This window comes from Mchenga conophoros, linkage group LG3 (genome assembly GCF_057382185.1).
Source record: "Mchenga conophoros isolate Kocher_MC1m ecotype Shallow Benthic linkage group LG3, M_conophoros_male_GT1.1, whole genome shotgun sequence".
NCBI classification, from domain to species: Eukaryota; Metazoa; Chordata; class Actinopteri; order Cichliformes; family Cichlidae; genus Mchenga; species Mchenga conophoros.
Window position 1 is genome coordinate 67,567,589 of NC_140528.1, and position 17,107 is coordinate 67,584,695.

The 17,107-nt window shown below is 41.3% G+C and overlaps 2 protein-coding genes across 2 annotated transcripts; one reads left to right on the forward strand and one right to left on the reverse strand.

The window, feature by feature from the left end:
• The first annotated feature begins 30 nt into the window (after nt 1-30).
• On the forward strand, nt 31-16,761 carry dthd1 (death domain containing 1). Its single transcript, XM_085266830.1, has 12 exons — nt 31-285; nt 1,025-1,168; nt 1,338-1,728; nt 3,918-4,410; nt 5,256-5,586; nt 7,032-7,211; nt 7,662-7,927; nt 8,019-8,174; nt 11,360-11,649; nt 15,085-15,338; nt 15,439-15,496; nt 15,623-16,761. Exons 3-12 carry the CDS (start codon nt 1,374-1,376, stop codon nt 15,931-15,933), a joined length of 2,694 nt encoding a protein of 897 aa, XP_085122956.1. The 5' UTR covers nt 31-285; nt 1,025-1,168; nt 1,338-1,373; the 3' UTR covers nt 15,934-16,761.
• Nucleotides 8,296-10,815, reverse strand: LOC146580205 (uncharacterized). Its single transcript, XM_085250747.1, has 7 exons — nt 10,781-10,815; nt 10,163-10,316; nt 9,945-9,994; nt 9,742-9,850; nt 9,597-9,619; nt 9,366-9,525; nt 8,296-9,280 (listed from the first exon to the last, which is right to left on the reverse strand). The coding sequence occupies exons 1-7, from the start codon at nt 10,813-10,815 to the stop codon at nt 9,080-9,082; spliced, it is 732 nt and encodes a 243-aa protein (XP_085106873.1). The 3' UTR covers nt 8,296-9,079.
• Nucleotides 16,762-17,107: the final 346 nt, after the last annotated feature.

Here is a 17,107-nt window from a genome sequence, read left to right on the forward strand (position 1 = left end):
TCCCTTATAAGATAAAGTTAAGAAGAAAAGATAAAGTTTCAAAAATAAATAAATGTATTTACTTTCACTTTTACTTTTTTTTTTTTTTTTTACAATTTTCAGATAATTTTCATTTTCATGTTTTCCTTTGTTTTTTATAAATTCTGGGCTTTTTATTTATTTATTTAAAGTAATGAAGATCTTAATAGGAGGGAAATGCGTGCAGTTTGTGGCATCGGCCACATGATGGCGACACAGTGCTACATTACTGCGGCCTGCCTCTGAGGACGCCTGACCCGGCAACAGGTAAGGCACAGCTCTAAACAACACGATGAATAATAGTCATTTATTATTAGTAACATCTATTATAGAATGACGTGAAATTTTTAAATGCTTTCACGTTGCCACCACCTTCCTAAGACTTGGAATGTTAGGTTAAGAGGTGATTCCCAGCTCCTGTCCAGGATATATCCCGTGATTTCTTTTGTTAGATTAGGACTGAATGCATGCTGAGTGCAATGCCATTGAACATTATAGCAGTACAAGATCAAAGGACTTTGATAGGACTCGTTTATTTTATGTTAACATGATTAGAATTGAATGCCAACCCATTCTTACAGTGATGCTGAGTATTCTTTTAATTCCAAATAAGGATCAAGAAACTTGTTTTAATACTGATGTCAAAGTAACATCGTAAGTCCCACACAGGAAACCCACAAAACGACTCTGTGGTTGTGTTTGTCTCCACCTTTTTCTCCTGTAAATAGTTTAGGTGCTGCCCAACATTCTAATGCATTTGTAGCAACGCTTGTGGCGTTAGGAAAACAAATGATTTATGAATGTGAATGCATTCAAACCAACAGGGGAGAACTCCAGTAACGTCCTGCTGTGCTTTTGAATGATTCCCGGCTCCGTGTGACGTTTTTTAACTGGCCGGATATGCAAGCAGTGAAATGAGTGACAGGAGACCGTCAGACGTGGGATGCACAGAGCTCTCTGCCTTCCTGTGAATCTCCTCTTTTGTCTCTCCCTTCCACGCCTCCAGGGGTCGCCTTGGCAACATGTTTTACTGCTGGCAGCCAGATAAATGCAGCCTTGGCGCCTGTAAACTGGGATAGCCGGACGCAGTAATGCTCACTGCCAAGGACACAGCAACCCAGCAGGGCTTCGGCTTCGAACATAAAAGGAGGTACACAAGAACTGAAATCCTCTTTTAATCAGTATTTGACGCTTATCAGCTGAATTGTGTAAAAGCAGGGAAAAGATTTTGCCAAATGCAAGATGGACTGAAAAAGTAAAAGGCCCGAAGAAAAGCCTGAGCAGATACTTCTGACTCTCAGCTTTTTTGCATTTTGCAGTCCAGCGTGGATACGAATCTGCATGCAGACAAACTCATGGAAGGACAAAAGCCTCCTGACTGCACAAGCGAGGACAGACTCCTCATTGCATTGGCTGAAACTGTTCAGGAGCTTGAAGGTGTCCAATGCTGCGGTGATCATCTCGATACAGCAATGGGTGGGAGGATGGAAGAAGGAGAAGATGAGAGGGAGGATGAAAGAAGACGAAGGAGTAAAGAGCAGCAGGAGGGAGACTGCAAAAAGAGAGCTCTGGGAGTGCTGAGGGAAGTCAGTGTTTTTCATTCATGCAGACTCAGAGCATGGAAACAAGCCCTCAGACGATGTTCCTCCACGCTCAGCAGCTCTCCACCAGGGGGTGGAGCTCAGCAGCATCCATCTACGACAGGCAGAGGTGGCAAAAGTACAGATGTTCTTTACTTAAGTAGAAGTACAGATACCTGTGTTTAAAAATACTCCAGTAAATGCTGAAGTACTGATTCAACGTCATTACTCAAGCAAAAGTAAAAAAGTACAGGCTCAGAAATGTACTCAAAGTAAGAAAGTAAAAGTAGCTCATTGGAGGACGATTCTAACCATTCTTGTACAGAGGTAACTAAACCTTGTCTGTGTTAATATAATAATAAAATAATATTAGTGTACAAGAATACAAACATTATCCCGATCTGTAGTTTTAATGAATGTACTCAGCTTGAATCTGTTATCTAGGACACAATCAGTGACAGAAAATTGAAACAAATAACTATTTTCTGTTGCCAACATTGTAGAGGGAGACTTTGCCTCCATTGCTAAACAGTACACTGAGAACAGTCAGGGGTGAAAGTGCGATTTAGCAGGTGGAGGAGCACTAAATCTGTGTAGTGGCTCAGCATAGGGAAAAGAATCACAACTCACAATACTTTCTAATATGAACTTCAGTAGATTTTCTTAGTGTGATCAGCTGACCTGCTGCTTGCTTCACAGCTGTCCCATATCACTGATACTATACTCTCTATACTTTATATGCAGTTGGTATAAAGTTGGAATTCAGTGAATGAATCTAAGCATCATCTGCGTAAATGCAAATTCATCTCTGCAACACTTGATATAACCTAAATCTGACTATGACCACCACAGCCACTGTGCACCAGTTCAACACAATGGGAATTCACCACATTGATGCAAGCTAACCTGTTTATCCTGAGCTGCTCAGTATTTTCATGCAACCTTTGAGTATCAAAAAGTTAGTTTGTTTTTTAGGATATTTCACGACAAAAAAAAAATGCATCATTTATCAAAACATCATATACAGATTCAATTCAAATTATGACATCATACATCTGGAGTTTATCAAACACCACTGAGCTGTCCTTACCTTTAAATCTACTCTCTCTTCGTCTTCTCCTGTCCTGTCTTTTTTATCTTCCTCCATCTCTGTGAAGTTAGCTCTCACTCTTTTATCCCCTGCGAAATACAGCAGCTGGAGCTTTAGCTTGCAGACGCAGTGTACGACAACCTGCACACAAACAGTTTGTGTGTTTCCTGAAGTTTGTTGAGCTGATAGAAAAAATGTATTTGAAATGGCCTGCCACTTAAAATAGCACTCTCTTCATGCTTCCTCCTTTTCTGTAGCACTAGCTAAATGCTGAAGTACCACAACCACAACTAACGGATACATTCAGTCCTTCCCGCCCACTTTAACCCCTGAAATAAACCCTATAGACGAACTTATAGATAAACCAAAAGTAATGAGTCTGCTTTGAAAGCGTAAGAGGAGAAAGTACAGACATTTGTTTAAACACGTAGGGAGTAAAAGTACAGATGCCAGAAAATAAAAAAGTTACTTCTCATCTCTGACGACAAAATAAACTTCAAATAGAAAACGAAATTAAATTGTGGAATTCTCAGAGCCTCAGAAGTAACAATGTATTTATTTTCATTTATTAAATTTCACTCTCAAAGTTGCACACCTCCACCTTCATATCCCCCTCAAGCTCTCCAGGGTCTCTGAAGGTTCTTTCAAAGTGTCTATTTGGACTCTGGGTCCTTTTTTATACTATTTTTCAGTCCAGTCCTTGTACCTGACCATTTTTAGAGGAAAGAACGAACCTATGAACCATTCAAGTACAAAGATAGCGTTGTGTCTACACATAACAGAAAAACTTTCAATCTTTAGGCACTTTGTTACTACTAGATTGTTGCAGCAACACATAATTTGATTTTAAAAGTCCCATCAGATTTTTATCCACCATGTAACACAATCTGGAAAGCATCTGATTGGCAGCAGGTTCATTTTTCAGTATGACAATGATCCCAAACACACTGCCAATGCTGAAAAAATATACCTGGATGGAAAAACACACAGTGGAGCATTATCAGTCATGGATAACAATATTGAAGTGTGCGGGATCATCTACACAGAGAATAGAAAAAAAGGCAGAAACATCCAAAGAAGAGCTTTGAATGTCCTTCAGGAAGTCTGGAGAACTATTCCCGACAACTATTTAAAGAAATGACATAAAAACATGCAGGCTTTCAGTGATGGGTGTGTAACAAAGTGTAACTAATTTAAAAACTCAAGTAAAAGTTTACTTTTTTTTTCAGAGGATACAGGATGCAGGCCCTGTTCGGGCTCCGTCAGTGACATTTTTCTGAGTGTTGGAGAGGACGTAGAGAAGATCATCGACAAAATAAGCTCCATCATTATCAAGCTGGATGCAGCGATTCAGCAGTTATCTGTAGATAAGACCTCGATCGCGGGTGAAGCGCGTCGAGAATACAGAGACACAGACACTTCGGCGCAACCTGAAGACGTTAAGAATCACCTAAACTCCCCCGATCGGCTCGAGTCTGACTCAGGTCACGAACGGGTGATTGAGGACGGAGCTGATCGAAGGCGTACAGAGACATCGGCAGACACTGAACAAACACTGGACTCATTCAGTGGTTCTAATTGTGACAGCGGGGCAGAATCACATGTCAAAGGTCAAGCAAGAGACGTTCTGGAGGAATCTGTTAACTCTGAGACTGAGTTACTAGAGGAGACTGAAAAGGAAGATGAGAGCGCAAAGAGAAAAAGAAAATGGATTACTGTAGGGTAAGCTGACTAAATCATCGCAGCTCACCGTACTTAAACTCTTAACACATAAGTATTTATGTTTAACCCACACTTCCTGTCAGTGTAATATGCAACATCTTGCATGTTTGTGGTCTTTTGCTTAAAGCTCTATGATGTTCGCAGTCAGTTTTGTGTTTTTTTGATGAGGCTATTCAAGCATAATGAAATCGAAACTTCTTCCGTGTCAGTTTACACACGGTTCGTGAGGTAGCACATCATTTTACGTTTGTTGTAAACAAAGAAAGTAGTCAATATTTTCTTCCACTTGCTGACAACATACTGGTAACATCAGTAATCCACACGCCTAAAACAAAAATGAAAACAAAAAGATGTTGAGTATTTTGTTCTGTGCCCTCCGTTGGGATGATTGCGAGTCTGGACATGATTTCCTTCCACTCATTTCTCCTGCTCACTGATACAGGACAAACTCTCTGCAGTGCTTTATCACAAGTCGCACACATTTTTGACCTCCTGGCCTCCAACACAGCCAGCTGTTTCGCACAGTTCACTGTCAGGCCACTGCACACATACATCTAAAAGCCAAAAAAATCAGGAACATTAAGATCCGAGGGAGAGGCTAAGTCTGGAGAGAGCTGATATGGAAAGTGCATGCTCCGGCATTTCAGCAAGTCTTAATATGTTTGCACTTGAAAAAAAAATCAAGATAATAATATTTCTACTTAAAAGCATTAAGAGCAAATGCAAGCATGCAAAAAATATAAATAAATAAAAATAAAAGGAAGAAACAAACAGCCAAACTTTATTTCAATCATGAATCGTTTTCTAAAAATATGCATTTATGTGTTTTTAAAAACATCATTTAGGCTCACTGCTCAGCTGGAGGGCAGCCATTCTGATGTACCGGACGCGTGCTTTATCAGAGCGCCTGCAGGTGCAGCTAAAGTCCTGAGGTGTGAAGTGGCTGATGCCCTGAGCTGCCTGATGGTGACTGGCTCAGAGGAGTTGCTTAGCAGAGTGATCCGGGTCAAAGTTGAACATGGAGCAGCCTTTAATTTCCCCCTTACTGTGGTTGTGCCTTTCCAAGCACGCCATCGCAGCAGCTACAGAGATGTCGCTGTGAAGATAATAGACGAGGACAAGAGGGTCAGCTACATCACTCCCATAACAACAGAGGGCATGTATGGAGGACAGAAAGTAAGGTTTTCCCTTACTTACAAATATTTGTTCAAATATTGATCAAATAACATAATTTTCTCCTGCGTAATGCTTATTTTATGTTATTTTACTGGAAGCTTAATATAAGCTGGAGCTGTATACTGAACCTTTTTCTTCTTAGTTATAAATAAATTCTTAGTTAGAAGAAAAGTCTTCTATAAAAGGTTCATGCTGCATGTATATAAAGAACAAAGTATGGAACAACTGAAAACAGAAGAGGCTCTAACATAGAGCCTTGTGGTACACCGTTTACTATTTTTGGGGCGTTTTAACCCAAATCAAAACTGTTACATTTTAATTAGATAAACATATTCCCAGTGTTTCTGTATATCTTTGGTTAAGAATAAATACAATTACATGAGTTAAAATAAAAAAACTGAACTGTTGTTTTAAAGAACATGTCAGCACAACTTAGGTTTGCAAAGTTGTATCTGAATAAACCACAAGAACTCTGGTACAGATGTTTGTTTTTAAAGCACAGCAACACATTTGGAGACAACCAAACACAGCATATCTGCATAAACACCTCATACCAACGGTGGAGCACGGTGGTGGAGGGGTGATGACTTAGGTTTGTTTTGCAGCCACAGGACCTCGACAACATGCACTTATTGAGTAAAGCATGAACCCCTCTGTATACCAAAGTACTCTAGAGTCAAATGTAGGGCTGTCTGTCTGACAGCTGAAGCTTGGCTGAAACTGGGTCCTGCAACAGGACAGTGATGCCAAGAAAAGCAGCGAATCTACAACAGAATGGCTGAAAAAGAAAAGAATAAAGCTACTGCAATGACCTAGTTAAAGACCAGATCTCAACCTGACTTAAATGCTGTGGTGAGAGCTGTACGCAAATAAACCTGCCCACAAACCACAATGAACTGAAGCGAGGTTTGAAAGAAGAGTAGGCGAAAATTGCTCCATAGCGATGTGAGAGACTAATAAAGTCATACAGAAGTTAGTTCTGCTAAATGTGGTACTCTAAGCTATTGAAACATTCAGTGTACTTACTGTAGTTTTTCATGCACTGTTTCTCATATTTGGCTTAGATTTTGTTAAATAAATAATGATGTGGTATAATAAGTCATGCTCTTGTTTATCTGTGGTTATAATTACATCATTTTAAGACTTGCCAAGTTTTTGTTGTATTATAACTCAATATGTAAAATCTTTGAAATGAAAGACGGTGGCTGTATCTTACATGAGTGCAAAAAAGTAACAATTGCAACTCCTGTAATTGTACTTATTCTTAACCTAAAAAACATAGAAACACTGAGTAGAGTTTTTTTTGCATGAAAAACTACAGTAAGTACACTGAATGTTTCAATAGCTTAGAGTACCACATTTAGCAGAACTAACTTCTGTATGACTTCTGTATTGGTGAAAGATTGTTCAAATGTTTTGCCGTGGTTTCTTTCTCTCTTTGTTAGGGCTCATTTGCAGAGGTGAAGGTGTACTCTGTGGGTCTTTTTGCAGTGGTTTCCTGTTTAAAACTAGAAAACTACACCATTCCCAGGAAGGGGTTGTCACTAAAACTCCCCATGGACCCCCGAATTTGTCTGAACTACCTCCCAGGATCCTTTACTGCACCTGTAATAGCGCAAACCACGGTATGACAATACCCTGATCATTACCCCCTTTTCTCCTACTTTACTTTCAGTAGAAGTAAAGAAAAGAGTTGCAGAAGTGAGGTCTGGTTGGCATTGAGAGATAGGAAGGGCTCCTTGGGACGAAGCCTTTGAAATGATTCCAAAACTCGGATGAAAATAGAGAGGAGAAATGATGAAGTAACAGAAAGCTTGCTTCTGATTTGCAGGTTTCACAGATGTTTGCTGTGAGGCACAAACAGCTGTGGCCGATTTCTCAATTGACTCCTGAGACCAAACACTGGTGTACGAGCAGTTTGTTCCTTGATCTTACGTCAAATCCACCACCTCCGTCTCTGCACAGCTCTCTTTTGATAGAACAACAGAAAAAATAGACAAATTCTCATATCAAACGGCTTTTGTCTAAACTGCTGCCTAAATCAAGCAGAACAGCTGTTTCCTTGTTTGCTTCAGATCCAGCCGCTAGACGCCGTGCTCCTGGCTTCTGTCAAGTCCAGAAATTATGCCTATCATTCGGTGGTGTCTACCAGCCCGCTGCTCTACCTCACCCACCCAACCTCGAGGCCCCTGAGAAGACCCCTCACAGTCACACTTCCATGTCCCCCAAATCCTGCAAAAAAGAAAGCAACAAGGGGACAAACAGAGAACCAACAAGACCAACAAAGTCAACCTGTCAGGGATTCTCCCCCATGGGATCATTCACCTTCCCACAGACTGAGGTGACACAGATGTCCTTGAACTAAAATATATTATATATGTGTCACAGCATCATATAAATAGGGATCTTAAAAGGTTTTGTTTCTATGCCAGATTCATGGACACCTCTGTGAAATCCAAGGAAATGTCCAATGAGTCGCTGGTTGTTCTGGGCTCAAGGGACAAACAGTGGAGTGTCATGGATAAAGTCACCGTCAGGAGCCTGCAGAAAGGACTGGTGTCCTTTGACCTGATGGAGAACTTTGACAGGTTTGTACCACCACGTTTTCTCCTCTTACAATAATCACACCTGCAAATGGAAATAGGCAGTTTAACTTTATTTAAAAAGACAACAAAGTCAATTGTAGTGCAGGACAGCAAGGAGGTAAATAAAAACATGTCTGCCATCGACTACACATAAAACAGATGGATGCACCTCCTGGGACTGGAAAATGAAGCCAATGAGTGAGTGTCTTAACTCTGAACTGGCTTTAATGGGCACCAAGGCATGACGCTGATGACTGCATAAAGGCTTCCAGTCCTATTGAGGTTTTGGCAGACAGCTGCTGAACAATGTTCACATGATGTCAAATGAAAAACCACAAGTCTGTGAGCTTCCTGTCTGTACCCATGTCCACATTTTCCTGTTGAGTTTATGAGATCAGCCACTGGTTTTGACTAAAACGTCAATTCTGTTGTGTTTGAGTTATTTAGTGTCAGAAAGGAGGATTATCTAGAATAGGCTCATTGGCTGATGATTTGTGATTGGCAAGTCAGTAGCCAATGAGTGTGCAGTTTCAGTAGTCATGACATCAACCATTGTCCATCTTCTGTGTACAGTCTACATTGCACACGTTTAATATATATACATATTGGGTTTTTTTTTTAAAGCCAGTAGAGAGGTGTTTGAGTTGTTGGGAACAATAAAATGATGAATGGGATCTGCAGAATAAGCAGTGATTATTATTTGATATGAAGCAGAGAGGAGACAGTGTGCTGGTAATTATTAGAAATGCACTTTAAGCTCTGAAGCCACCTGTGTGGAGGTAAAACCAAATGTAAGATGGTTTTCGGTCATGTTGGAGGGATAAGCAACGATTTGAGGTTGCACGAAGAAGTTTGAGCCTATTCGTTAAGAGTTACGGTAGATTAGCATCTCTGTGACAGCGGCTGACTCAGCTGATGCGTTGTCGTACTCTCCAGCCGAACCACATCACTGCACAAAGAGCAATGTGAGGCAGGAGCATCCAAAGCAGAGCCACGGACAGAGCAGATACCCACAGAGCGAAACTTGTCGGGCGGCGCTCATTTGCAGCATCGTTTCTTTCAAAGCCAAGGCCGATTTGTCCTATTTGTCCATCCAGCAAAATAAATACCTGAAAAAGATAATACTGTGTTCAAAAGCAGGCTCCTAACAGCATTCTCCAACAAGATTTCAAGTAAACGGTGATCATTTCTTACTATATCTCCCCTTGCATGTGCCTTTCTGCCAAACTCAACAAGCCACTGTAGTTTATTCGAAGGCCTGAACACTTTCAGCCTGATGTCGTTGGCTCTAATGTGCAGTTTCAGAATTCGCTGGCGCTTCGAACAACACAGGAAGATGTAATAAATCCTGCACCTGAATGCAGAAGAGTTCACACGCTAGAGCTACCTGAAGTGAAACTTTTCGTATTAGTCAAAAGCGTAGACACGTCCAAACGTGGGATATTAAACTGTGAACAAAACAAATGACATTTGAAAATGACTGCAAAAAGAAATAAGGCAGTGCCGTCTTTAAGGAAATCTAAAACATGAAACATGTCGTTTTGTACCTTTTTTTTTAGATCCAGTTGGCAGGCTTTGACTCCAGGTTTGTTGGATTGTCAGGGGAACCGAGATCTCCCTGTAAAACCTTAAAATAGTCAATTTCGCTCAGTCTTGTCACGTCAAGGAGACTGCTAAGACTGGAAACATGTGGAAGTCTATTAAAAAACATGTACATTTGTCCCAATTATGTATATGTAAGCAGCACAAACTAAGGAACAGTTTTTCCCGAACCTCTCAGTGAAGTGCAGATGTTTCAGTTTTTGTTTTACCAAAGACGTAACCTGCAAGATATGAAGGAGCACATAATTAGAATAGAGTAAAAGTGTGTTTGATTTGGCAGTACATTTAACTAAAAATGGGATCAGTGGTGTTTAAAGCTCTCTTGGACTCTACTAGAGTAGCTATGCATGCAGATTCTTATTAGAACTGGACTTAAAGGACTTTCTTACAACATATTTTTGACACCTGTTGCCTACGAGGTTGATGAGAGTGTGTGACAGGCGCAGCAGGTTGTCGGGGTTATGAGCTGTCCTCACAGCCAAGTCAACAGTGGCTGCAATCAGGAGTCCCCCAACCATGTAGATGGCGTAGAAAACAGTCCCCCTGACCACACAGTGACAGTAAGAGACACAGGATGAGGCTTAAATTGTGCAGCTGTGCAGGAAAAACTTTGCAGCTGTGGGACCCCTGCAGCAGAAATACATTTATATTATATAATGGCATTTTTGTGCAGCACATTCAGAGATGCCCTTCTGCACACCTTGGTTGTAATGGGTGGTTATTTGATGTTGCTGTTGCCTTCCTGTCAACTCAAAGCAGTCTTGTTCTTGCCTGCTGACCTCTGTCATCAACAAGACGTTTTCTCCCAGATGTTTTCTCTTTTTCAACAACCCAGATGTTTCTTTATTTTGCTTTACTCACATGGCAGCGAACGTAAGCAACAATCCTCGAGTTAATTTGGTTTAGTGAGGTTATGTTGCACTAACTTCCAGAGCGATTAACATTTCCTTTGCTTCAAACAGGAGAAAACAAATTATTTCCTCACTCACGGCTCTGCTGTACCTCACCGGTGCCTTTCATGTATTCTCAACATCACGTCCATGTCTTAAGTGCCAGCATTAAAAAATAAAATAAAAACAAAAGATAAATGCTACACTACGCTACAACAAACCAGACTTACAGAAAGCTTTTACTTTACATAAGGGGCTTAAAGCAAGGCCGCATGGATAAAGGGGGGATGGGTGCAGCTACATGCTTTAGATTCCAGGCTTTAACGTGTCAGAGCATACGCACATGAACAGCATGGCAAGACTAAAGTGTTAAGAAACCCCTAAAGACATTATAAAGAAGGAGAAAATTAAGTCTTACTCTAGTCACCTGTTTAAAAGAATAGGCCCAGCTGTGATAACGTTGGATTCTCATTTCCATCCCGAGTTATAATTCTCTTCTTTCTTATCTAAAACAGCTTCTTCAGGGGAGAAAAAAAATGTGTGCAGTAGGTTTTCATGAATTCTCCATTCTGTCTTAAGTCTATTACATCTGTATTCCCGCCTGCGATAACAAAGTCTTTTCCCTGTTCAGCGGCAATCTAATCTTTCCCCAGAGCTAGACTCCTTAACTTGTCCTCCGTCTGCTTCTCCGCTCAGACTGCTCGTGCTTCGTCTCCTCTCCCCACTGCGCCCTTGTCACCTCGCCTGCCTGGCCGAGGAGCTGGAGGAGTCGGTCTGCTGCCACGCCGTCACCGTCGTCCTCCTGCGAAGCCGAGACGAGCCTCGCGCCCTCCTGGTGGCCGTTGTGCCCGGCAGAGACCTCAGCTGGGAGCTGCACAGGCTGCGAGCTCAGGGCTACAGCGACCCGGTGGAGACCTCCTCGGAGATCTCGATGCGTGAGGCAGATCAGCTTCTCCTGCGTTTCACCGGCAACATCACCTGCACAGGTAAAGTGTGAAGCTGGCTCACTGGCTTCTCCTACAGAAGCTTCATACGTGGTTTAAGGAAAATAATTATAAGCTGACAAAAGAAACACAAGAGAATCTTCATCTTTTTATACATTTATGCTTCTCACGGGTCTAATGTTGGCTTTTCATCAAGGATTGGGTCATCATTTATTTTAATTAATTAATTAATTCAATGGTTTCTATCAGTGAATCTGAAAAAATAATCAGCTTTATCTATCATAGTGAACACTCTAAACATCATACATGCTTAACTTGTTTGTTTGGGGTTTTTTTTGTTTATTTGTTAGAAAAATAATCCCGATGTTCAACTTTTAGCTCCGTGAGCCTCAAACACAGCTGCTCGCTCTTGTGTTGTCATTGTTCTTATTAAAAGAGGCCTGTTTACTTTGGCTGGACGCGCGTGACACTGAAAAAGGCCTCGATTTAAAAGTGCAAATCCTTGTACGCTATTGTTATTGCGTGGTTAGCTGGAGCACTGCACATCTAGTGCAGTAAAAAAGAAAGATATACTGGGAAATGTGAAACAGTTGCTGCAGCACCAGGTCTAAACCGGTTTAGCCTCCATCCCCTGGTCACCACGTAAGACAGTAACCACATAATAAAGTGGATGAATGATATGTTTGTACAGCCAGCTGAATGCTTCAACAGTACAACACTCTTATGTTTCCTCTTTTGTTTCCCACGGTACAATACAGCAGACAGTACAAAAGATGGGGATACTGCCTGTTTAGAAGCCTCCAGATGAGTGTTTACGCCGTCTTGGTGTGTTGAAACTGGACGAGATAGATGGATTACTCGATGTTAAACACATGTTTACTTACTGGCTTTAAAACATTTTAAAAATCTATGGTTAAAATGTATATCTATATATATGGTAGACTGTATACAAAAGATGGACTTGCTGTGTGTATATGATATTTTAAACTGGATGAGACAAGCAAAAGGTGGATCTTATCGACGCTACGTGCTCATACTGTAGAATCTTGTAAATGTCAATCATGATATAGGCCCGCCCCAGTATACCCTACTCCGTCCTAGCTTTTAACTCTATTCCCATGATGCATTGAGTATTTCTTCTTCAGTCATTTTTTCACTCACTATGCATGGAATCATCACTTATTATTAAACTCTGTCTCTCTTCCACAGCATGTCTTTTAGCCTGTCTTTTTTCTCTCATCCGAACCGATCGCTACAGATGGCCCCGCCCATCCCTGAGTCTGGCTCTGTAGGAGGTTTCTTCCTGTTAAAAGGAAGTTTTTCCTTCCCACTGTCGCCAAAGTGGTTACTCATAGGGGGTGATATGATTGTTGGGTTTCTATCTGTATGTATTATTGTCAGAGATGGGCAGTCTGATTACAATCTGATTACTTTTTTCAAGTAACGAGTAAAGTAAGGGATTACTATTGCAAAATCGGTAATTAGATTACCGTTACTTTCCCGTAGGAACGCTGCGTTACTGCGTTACTAAAACCGTGATTTTTTTTGCGAGAATGTGTCATGACAGTGACGTAAGCAAGTGCGACGTTGGTGACAGCAGCTGTGTGCAGATCAACAATGGATCACATATCGAGTGCGGGAGAGAGTATGAGCGTGCAGCGTTTAAAGCGTGGAAATACTGACCTTACTTTGAGTTTGATTCCATAAGAAGTGACAAAAACATTAGCGTCCATCGTGTGTGGGAAGAAAACTTCTTTTTACAGCGAAAAAAACCCCTAAACTTCCGAGCAAGCACCGAGTAGCTACGACGTGATGGGAAACTCACAGAGACACTCGCGCGGATTCTTCAACTGACCGCAGCACACCTGCACCAGGGTAACCCTCCGCCTACCCTGCTCCTGCTTTACAGGTGAAAATAGAGCAAAAGGACCGCTGAGTCTTTGACTTTATTTATTTTCTGCTGTGTTTTACTTGCATCTGTTTGAAAGAGTGAGTGAAAACACAAAAAATATTTTATTTTATGAGCTGGAATGTGCAGAAAATAGGTTTAAATGTTAAACTAATTTATTCAACTCAGAGAATGTTGCATATAATTAAATGTTTTGCTTGATGCATAAAGTTAAAAGATTAAAACTGATAAACCAAGTTAAAAAAGAGACTTTTCCATTTGATTACATTTTGTATGATGGATTATGTAGAAAAAGTAGAATTGGGCTGAAAGATCTATCGCTTTATCACCTCTTCAGGTTGTAAATCGTGTTTTTAAAAAGTAACTAAGTAACTAAGTAACTAAGTAATTAATTACTTTTGAAAATAAGTAATCAGTAAAGTAACGGGATTACTTTTTGGGGGGAGTAATCAGTAATTAGTTACTGATTACTTTTTTCAAGTAACTTGACCAACACTGATTATTGTAGGGTCTACCTTACAATATAAAGCACCTTGAGGCAACTGTTGTTGTGATTTGGCGCTATATAAATAAATTTGAATTAAATTGAATAAAATTGAATATTTAAATCTACTTTTGGCTGCTGTCATGCTACGAGGGGGTCGCCACAAACATCTCCACGTTTGATTTGGCAGGTTTATGCCAGATGCCCTTCTTGACACAACCCCAAAGGAAAAGTTTGGTTCACTTTATAAAATTAAAATCATGTTCTGTTCAATAACACCCGAAACTAGTTACTGAGGCCACGGTCTCATTAAAGTGTTTAATGAGGTCATAGTACAGTGGAGCTGAAAGGCCATTTTCCCATAAACTTCTCTCCATTTTAACCAAAATTTGCAAAATGGAATCATTGTTAGTAAGTATCACGTAAAATAACCTGACTGAAGTCAAGTCCGAGGGATAGACTTCTACAGCACGGAGAATCCTTTTGAAAGCAGGAGCAGCAGTTTAATGAACTTAACTTTTAAGACCATCTATTATACTGTCTTTATACACCACAGCCCTAACTTTCTCCATGGCTTTGCTTGATAAAACTGTCTTTCTTCTGGCTAATGTTGGCTAGCATTAGCTTACCTACTCACACAAATCACTTGCTACCTAACATAGCAAATAGTGAGGACCCAAGCTAAGGTAACGCTGTTGCTTTTAAAATATCATCTGAACCCATCTGAACTCAGATATGTTTCTATTTTTATGTGAGGTTTGTTTTGAAGTCTGAGTTGCACTGGGAGCTCATTTGTTGGCCGCTTGGTCCTTTTCTAAGCTAGCCTGAGTTGAAGTTGCTTGTTATCTAGATGTGTCAGGGAACAAAGGAGAGGCACTTCAGAGTCCAACAAGTCAGCCCTAAGGTCTAAGTTTTAAGTGACTTTACCCTCTGTTCACAAACTGGCAGTAAACAAGTTTAATACAGGAAAATGTTACAAACATAACCTAGAAAATTCAGTTAGCATCAAATTCAGTTAGTAAAGCAGTTTCATATAATTGCATCAGGCCTCTTTTTAAATGTGTGCATATTTATTTTTCTGCAGCCGCTGCTCAAACCAACAAAAATGAAGCCACGCATGAGCGCATCACCTTCCACAGCCAGAGGAAGAATCACCTCTTAGTGCATCTGACTGAGGTGGACCTATTTGGAAACTACAGCTCTCCTCACTACAAGGGCACAGCCATATTTTATAAGGTCACCAGAGGTCAGCTGGAGTGGCGGGATGACAAAGCTGTCCTGAAGGACACGAAGCTTCTGGGAGATCCCGTCTGTAAGCTGTCTCTGACTTTACCCAAGGTAAAGGTCTGACTTCACCCCCTCACCCCCCAAAAATGAAACATTATGCTTCATGTAAAAGACTCAAATAAAAGAATGCTACTGTTTTATGTCATTTTAGAAAGTGAGAAACCTTACTCGGCCCATTACAGCCCAGGTGAAGTTCTGTGAGGACACAGGTGGGTGAAATTCTGCTTGCTTGCTCCACGATCCATTCATTGTCTCTTTGCCACACTCTTTAATGCTGTCTCAGCTCCAGATACTAAAAAATGCATCATTTATCCATCACCTGCCCATCCAACCAGGTTCCCTCTCAGACTCTCTTCTTCTCTGGCTGTCCGAGGAGCTCTCAGAGGAGGAAACGGCCCTGCTGGCGCTCTCCCTGCGTCTCTGCCGCAGCACCGCTCAGCTGGTGACGACCCGAGCCGGGAGCGGCGGCCTCTCTTCCCGTGCCTTCACCATCCTGGCCATGTGGAGGAGAGGGCTGCCCGCCGTCCCGAACCAACCCAAGGCCTCTCTGCTCGCTCGCTACTTGGCCAAGATCGGTAGGCCGGATCTGGCTAGAGAACTGCTGCTGAGGCAGGCTGGAGCTACCAGGCAGGAGTCACAGAATTAAGGAGGCCCAGAAAGGAGCGCTCACACTGCCTTTTAAGTGCTGCTTTTAATATGAGCCAAGCCACTGGGTCGCAGTGCTGCGTGTGATCCACACGAGGTCAGCATCGCACAAGGAGAGTCAGCGCTCTTCTCTGGGCTTGCAACCCCACCTTTTGTTTTTGTTTTGGTAGTTGTCTTAGATGTAAAGTCTAATTTCAGACCATTATTATGGTATTATAGTATCATTTAGCTCTGAAAACTGTGAAAAACTGGGGAGATTTTAAAAAATGAACTGCAGTACAGATGAGCAAATGTTTTAACCCAGCTGTGATATTACTGTTGTGACTCCTTGCAGGGTCCAGACCTCTAAGGTTTGGAGCATTTATATGTGTGTTGTTATATCGATTTATGACTCACAGTCTTACCTCACAATGCAGTTTATAAAGCAGTGAAAGCTACAAAGTTTGAATGCAGATGAGCACAGAGCACATCTGTGGCGTCCGGATTATTTTTCTTATCAGCTAGACTCGTCGCTGGTTTTCTGTCCGTCTCCAGGTTTTCTCAGTCTTCTTTTTAAACTCTTGGCAGCCCTAATCTGTGACAGAGCCTTCACTTTCTCACTTCATTTGGTAGTTTGTCACCACCGCTGGCAGGGAGGTGATTTAGTGGACCAGTCAGCCGCCTCTCCCCTCTGCGTAAACAAACAACGACACAGAGCTGTGACCTCCTTTCATCTGCTCCTGACACCGAGTCATCTTTGAGACGTGACCGAGTCAGATAATGACCGAGTTGTAAAAGTTGTTTTCTTTGTTATGAGGATACTAAAATATATTTCTGTTTGCAGTATTAGTTGGATGAATTCAGGACAGCATTATGAATTTGTGTCCATTGAATTTGTGATATTAAAACAAATCCTTTCATTGTGTGTACTTTCTTAAATTAAGGAATTTGAGGAATTGAGAAATCATCCATCCATTCAGCAGCTTTTCTACTTTGCAATTCAGTGGAGTTTCACATTTCACCTGCTCCTTAAATCTCACCGCTTGAATGGCAGCTGTTTGTAAGCAAGCCGCAGCTCGCCTGTTAGGCTTTTAAATTCCTGCCACGCAAAAAGGGGGTTTGGGAGTAAGTACATCATATGCGGTGTGCTTAGTTTCACAGGTAAAGTCTGCCTCTGCACTTAAAGCCTTTTTTGT